General features: G+C 41.7%; 1 protein-coding gene across 1 annotated transcript in view; it reads right to left on the bottom strand.

Moving 5' to 3' along the window:
* The window catches only part of kctd16b (potassium channel tetramerization domain containing 16b), an 83,050-nt gene extending 77,453 nt beyond the window's left edge, over positions 1 to 5,597 (bottom strand). The window contains exon 1 of the mRNA XM_005727790.1: positions 4,335 to 5,597. Within this exon, the coding sequence (XP_005727847.1) occupies positions 4,335 to 5,172 (838 nt within the window). The 5' untranslated portion in view covers positions 5,173 to 5,597. The remainder of the gene's footprint in view (positions 1 to 4,334) is intronic.
* Between the last annotated feature and the right edge of the window lie 1,112 nt (positions 5,598 to 6,709).

Below are 6,709 nucleotides of genomic sequence, written 5' to 3'. Positions count from 1 at the left end.
GATTTTACTGCCCAATTATCGTTACTTTCTGTGTGTGTGTGTGTGTGTGTGTGTGTGTGTGTGTGTGTGTGTGTGTGTGTGTGTGTGTGTGTGTGTGTGTGTGTGTTCATCTGAGCAGCCCTCAACACCACTTTATTTAGCTTGTTAGTGCTACTTCTGAAGGTTATGAGAGCCAAGAGCCTTCGAGTCATTGTGCTTTATGCCGGCATTTAATGCAGAGCTCTGGACACAGTTCTGCAAATCGTTTTTCTGTTTGATTGTTCATTTGTTTTCTTTTGTTTTTGTTTTTGTTTTGTTTTTTTAATTACTCCAGTTTGCTCTGGGACCACACGTTCATTTGACTGATGTGATTAGCATTGGTTTTCCCCAAGGCCGCTGATGAATGCATGACTCTGTGTTTTTTGAAACCAGGGGCTCTGGCCCTCATCCCAGAGGTGGAAAAAAATGCAGTTAGGTCCATCAGTTTGCTTGTTTTTTTCCTTTTTTATTTATTTTTTATTTTTTTCAAATATATAATTTTCTACACCACTATACTGGATTCTGAGGTGACTGTAGCTCAGGAGGTAGAGCAGGTCATCTACTAATCAGAAGGTTGATGGTTTCATCCCTGGCTGTTCCAGTGTGCATGCCAAATATCCCTGGGCAAGATACTAACCACAAGATGTTCTCTGATGCATCCATAGGAGTATGAATGTTTGCAACTGTTAGATAGAAAGCACTTCAGCAGAAGCTGTTGTGGATGGGGTAAGTTACATAAAGCGTTTTGAGTGCTCAGGCAAAGTAGAAAAGTGCTACATAAGAATCAGTCCACTTACCATTCCAAATTAGTCAACAAGTGACACAACATGCAGAAGATACTAGAATTGAATGACAAGCAGTTTTATGTGTGTGACATGAGGACACACGTACACAAGAGAGGACAATATTTGTTAGGAAGAAAGTCCCAAATAAACCTTTCACAGAGGGGGGCCAAATCAACAATTTGATATTTTTTTAAAAGAATTGATAACAGGAAGGCCAGATTAGACTTTGTCGAGAATATCTAAAACAACCTACAAGATCAGACAAGATTAAAAATAGCAGAATGAATTATGTGAGGAGAAAAAACTAAAAGGAAAGAAAGCTCATGTCAAACAGGCTGCCATTAGTGTTTGTTGATAAAGTGACTCCTCATACAAATAGAAGGATGAATTGTGAAGTGTACGGTGTTATACTGTCCTCAGATTCAGCCAAATGCTGCAACACTAACAACGCAGCACTTTGCAGTACAAATGGATAATGACCCAGAGCATACTGTAAAAGCAACCCAAGGGTTTCTCAATGCAATGGCCAAGTCAGTCACCTGATCTCAACCCCTTAAAGCATGTTTCTCAGTTAGTAAATACAAAACCAAGTGCAAAGACCCACAAACAAGTCTCAGCTGATGGTAAAGCCCTAGCAGAGCATCTCAAGGGACAAAACACAGTATCTTGTTATGTCCCTGGATTCTAAACATCAGGCACTCATTTAAAAATGTCTGAAAGATGTTAGTGTGTCCAGTTACTTTCAAGCCTCTGAAAATGTTGGACTATGTGTACCAATTACTATAAACCCTAAACACTAAAAACAAAACTTTAGTTAGACCCCTTGAATTAAATATGAACGTCTGCATTTCAATCGCACCTTGAATGTTTGATTTAAAATTCTCCATAGTTCTGGACAAAGGCAAAACAGTCAGGTCCATAAGTTTGGGGGCAATGACAAGTTTGTTGATGCACAAAAAAAGATTATTGTAATATTTAATAAAGGCCTTATTTTATTGTATGAACATGTTAAAAAATAAGCATTTTAGAATGTAATGTTATATGTAGCTCAGAACTCTTTTCGCTTGCCAAACATCTGGAGGATTGGGCATTGAGATGAGACAACAAAGCCAGTGGTGCTAAATAACTGGGTTAGATGCCTACCTTTTGAAATACAAAATCTTATGAATATAAAACAGTGTCCAATGCTTTATTGCAGTTCTTTAAAGTAGGAGAACGGTCTGCTATGTAATTACAAATGTTTTGGGAATGAGGATGGAATAGGAATTTAGAACATGGCTGCTGCTAAAAACTGCAACAGACAAGCTGATTTGCACTGTTTTCTTTTTCTGCTGGGATAAAAAGGATGCCAGTCAGAAGTCTGCATAGAATATAATGTAATTATCGGCAAAATGAACACGTATTCACAAAATACTAAACCGAGAGATTGCAGCATTACGAGTGTTACCTGGGAGATAAGTCGGGTCACAACTCTTATTTTTTAGAACTGTAACCTTTTTTGACAACACCGAAACATATTCTCCTTTTTTTTTTTTTACGTGACGATATCTGGCACAACACTGCTGTCAGCTTTAAAATGTTTTATTTGCATCTATATTCACGATGCTGTCCTCTGTACCTTGCTTATGTGACAAGACTTAAATTTAATATAAAACTGTTGATACATTCAGTTGCACATATAGACCAGCACAGTTTTAATTGAATTAGTCAATATGTGATTGAACTGCAGACTTTCAGCTTTAACTCAAAAAAGTTTCATAAAAGAAGTGCAATCATTTTTTAGGACTTGCAGCCATTTTTATACATAGTCCTTTTCAGACGTTCAGAAGTAATCTGAATTGAATGACAAGACGTTTTATGGCCAAATGAGGTCTCTTCCCTTATTATTTCATGGCAAAATTATGCATATAAAACATGTTGAGTTGATTCCAAGCGTTGAACTTGTAATTTGCAGTTTCAGCTTTTCTCTGACATCTCAAGATGAGATGCCCAGAGATGTCAATGCAAATAAAGGAGGCCATCATTAAACTGGAAACCCCAAATAGAGCTATGAGGGAGATAGGAAAAACTTTAAGAGTGGCAAAATCAACAATCTGGTGCATAGAAAGACCACAGAAGACAAGTAAAGTGCATGACTGCAGGACTATTTCTCCTTGACTGAAATAAAATCCTTTGAAATATCCATCCATTAACCAACAAACTGATTTTTTATTTAAAACACTCTGTTTACGTGTACGGTGGCAAAATTTAAAGAAAAATGTGCCATTTTCCAAAAAACCTATGAACCAAACACTGTTTCCACATTAAGAAACTGAACGGGATGGTAACTATGAGCAGTATAGGATCCCATAGTCTTTACATGTACTCATAATGCTATGATATAATTCCTGATCAAATGCAGTGAGGTAGTTGAGTGACTTGGTTTTATCTTATGTCAAATCAAATCTGAGGCCTTTTTATTTCCAGAATTGTTCTTGGTTTCTTAAAAATGCCCCCCTGCTACCATTTCAGGGGTTGTGTGACAAAAGCTTTGCCATCTAAGTAGTCAGGTACTGAAAACTTAAGCACATCCAGAGTATCAGTATGACATTTGTCATCAATTATATACTCTCAGATTAAAAAATATGGATGTTTTTGTTGCCTCGTAAAATCTTATGAGAGCCAGTATAACAGTCATGATGACATCTTCTTTACTACCACTCTGCCAGCAGCTACTGAGCAGCAAAGATGGAAAAATGGAAGGAAAGCAGTAGCAAAAGCTATGAGGGAATGCAAGAAGTTGAAAAGATGGGCTGGATAAAAGCAGAGAGGAGGTGGAATAGCAAATTGTACCATGATAAGAAATGGCAAGCATTGATGAATCACTGCTCTCACAACTGCCTTGGCTCAGATGGTTGTGAAATGTTTAAAATCTGGTTAAATCGTTTGAAATATAAGAGCCCACTGAAGGCTGCAGCATGCTGTAATAGATTTGAACACGCCAGAATCGGAACACAGACTAGCCTGTCAATCATGTGTTAGCTGCGAAGCTTTCACTGCTTCCAGGGAGAAGTGGAAAACCTTTGCTTAACCTCAATTACAGGAAATGATCTCTAATGGGTTTCGCTCCACAAACTTCAACTGAGAATGCAAACCTGACTCTGCAGCTGTGCTTGCATTTAAAGAAGAAGATCCAGGCTACCTACAGGGCACAGAAATGTGGAATCCATGCAAGGAATTTATATATAATGGTTATTTATCGTGGAAATCTTCCAGGCTGCTGGTCAACGAGCAAATCTGCTGGCAGAAGTCAGGTGTAAGAGCACTGCCATACAGACAATCGGATCTCACCACCCACTATAAAGTGACTGTCACGCTCACACCAGTCAAAAGAGTCCACAGCTAGGAAGGCCCACCCATCCCCAGAGCTAGATATTCCCCTCACGCCAGCTGACAACCCATGTGCGCCTTCTAGCGGCGTTCCAAGTTTGCGTGTGCGTGCACGCCTGCAAACGGTGACCTTTCGTTCACTAAAGCACCACTGTGACTTACGGTAGAAAACGTATTCTGTGTAGCTGGACCAGATCTTGTCCTCTGTGTGCTGGTTGACGAACGAAGCTGTGACTGACGAGTTGCAGGCCACCATTTGGAAACCACACTCCGACAGCATGTCAAAAGCTCTCTCCAGGTGCTTGAACTTGAGATAAAACCGGGAGGTGTACCGATCCGGGGTCCTGTCCGGGTCCCTGCTCTCGTTCAGCGTCTCCCCAAACACTTCTTTGGCAAGGGCTACCCTGCCGCATATTAGTATCCGAGGTACCCTCCTGAACTTGGCGTCACTCTGACTCTCACGGCCCATGGTGCACGACCCTCGATACCCCACAGTGATGAACCCGCTCTTTCTGTCCGCGGGAACGAGAGAGGGTGGCGGGCACTGCCGGTGGTCGCTACCCTGGGACCCATCTTCATAGTCGCTGTGGAAGTAGTCGTCCGGGCTTTGCTTGATATCCTCAGGGGTCAGCAGCTTCACCAGGTCGGGCAGCTGGAAGTATTCAGCCTCTTTTCTGAGCCTCCCTTTTTCCGGGAAGTGGTCCGGGAGGACAACTTGCTTATCCCGGAGGTAGTCCAACACGTACCGGAATAAAAAGCCATCTCTGTCAATGAAATATCGACCCTTGGGGTCTCTTGCTAAGTCGTTAGATGCGTCTTTTTTAGAAGAAAATAGCTTACCGAGCAGCGAATTCGGGGTGCTCACCAAAGTTGAGTGACGCGTGTAATAAACCTGTCCCCCGACGTTTAATTCAACAACATCTGGGAAACTGTTCTGAACTGATGCCTGCTCTTTGGGATTAGTCCTGCAGTTTAGACTCAGCGCCATCGTTTCCGTCATGAACAGCTCCAAGCAGGCTACACACCTCTTTCAACCACAAGTCTCAAAAAAGAAAGAAAGAAAGAAAGAAAGAAAAAAGCGATGGGTCCGTGTCAAAAGTTGCCCGAGCTGAGCCCCCTGTTATTTTGACGCAGGACCTCCAACTTCATCTCACAGCGATCCGAATGAGCATTTTTCATGGCTGCATTGCCATTATCACCTACCAGTCTTTAACAGTTGTCGAAAATGGAGAGGAAGATGTCACTTCGTAGTCTCGACGGCAAAACTGAAAAGAGCAACTTGAATGGAGTAAAGAATCGTCGTTGTAAGAGAGGATGAGTGTATTCTGGCGCATCAAAAAGCTGACTGCATTAGTGGTTGTGGGACTCCCTTCGCCTCTGGGAAAAGAGCATTAGCCTACATGGAAAACCAGTGAGTGCTGGAAGAAGGCTATTTGACCGGATGGAGGGGGGGAAGCACTTGCCTTGCTTGCCTTTTTAGTTTTTGAAAGTAACATCCAATAGGAATATGTCCTTTTCCACAAACGCACGTAACCAGAAAAAAAGTCGAACAACTTATTTTAGAATCTAGCCAGAAATGAAAAAGATGCAAATGCGACGCTGTCACTTTTCTCTTTTTGTTTTGTTGGGTTTTTTTTCTTTAACTTCCTTTCAAGAGCAGACGATTTTGAAGGTTGTAGAGACTGACAGGAGGAGGAAAAAAGCCTTTCAGTGACGAGAAACCTCGCAGAGATTGCAAACACAGTCCTCTAATCATTTTGTCTGTAGCTTGTCACAACATCCAGACATGTCGCCTGGTGCGCGCTGATTTAAAGTACCCTCCTATTCATTAAAAAAAACACACACACACAATAAAACCCATATACGACTCTTTTTCTTTTCTTTTTTATGTCCTGAAGAGGTGTTAAAACCTCCGTTTGGATTTCTTTTTCTTTCTTTAAAGCAGTAGAAAGGACCGAACCACTGTTGGCTGCATTACCGGGAACTGTCCGCGGTACTGAAACGAGCATCTCTCTCTCTCTCTCTCTCTCTCTCTCTCTCTATCTCTCTGTTTCTCTTTCTCTCTCTCTCTCCCTCAGCCCCTTCCCCCCTCCCTCAGCACACACACCCTAACATACACTCTCCTCACTCTCCTTCGCATACACTTGTACCGCCTCCCTTCCCCTACAGAGTTGGGTGGTGTCTTCAGTGTTGCCCCTTCTCTCCTACATGTACCCGCATGCAACGCAGGCATCTGTGTAAGTAAACCCCGCATGTGAGCAAAAATCATTTGTCCCTATTTGAATATACAGCACACTAAAGTTTGCTATATTAGCCTGTGCCATTTGTAATACTAGCACCGCTGTATGCAAATGTGGGGAAACTGGTGCTGTCGTAGGTTAAGGAGCTGCAATGAAAAATTTTTTTTTTTTTAAGATTTCTCAGCCGCTTACAGTGCATAGAGGAAGAAATGTTCCATCCATCGCTGTGCCATTATTATAACGAGAGCACAATGCTGTAATTTGACCCGCAGCTTGAATCCATTTGCATGGCATTTA

Source organism: Pundamilia nyererei, unplaced genomic scaffold (genome assembly GCF_000239375.1).
Source record: "Pundamilia nyererei isolate P.nyererei 1_Seehausen unplaced genomic scaffold, PunNye1.0 scaffold00026, whole genome shotgun sequence".
In the NCBI taxonomy this organism is placed as follows: domain Eukaryota; kingdom Metazoa; phylum Chordata; class Actinopteri; order Cichliformes; family Cichlidae; genus Pundamilia; species Pundamilia nyererei.
Note: the sequence above shows the minus strand (reverse complement) of the source record. Positions and strands in the feature narration are given on the sequence as shown.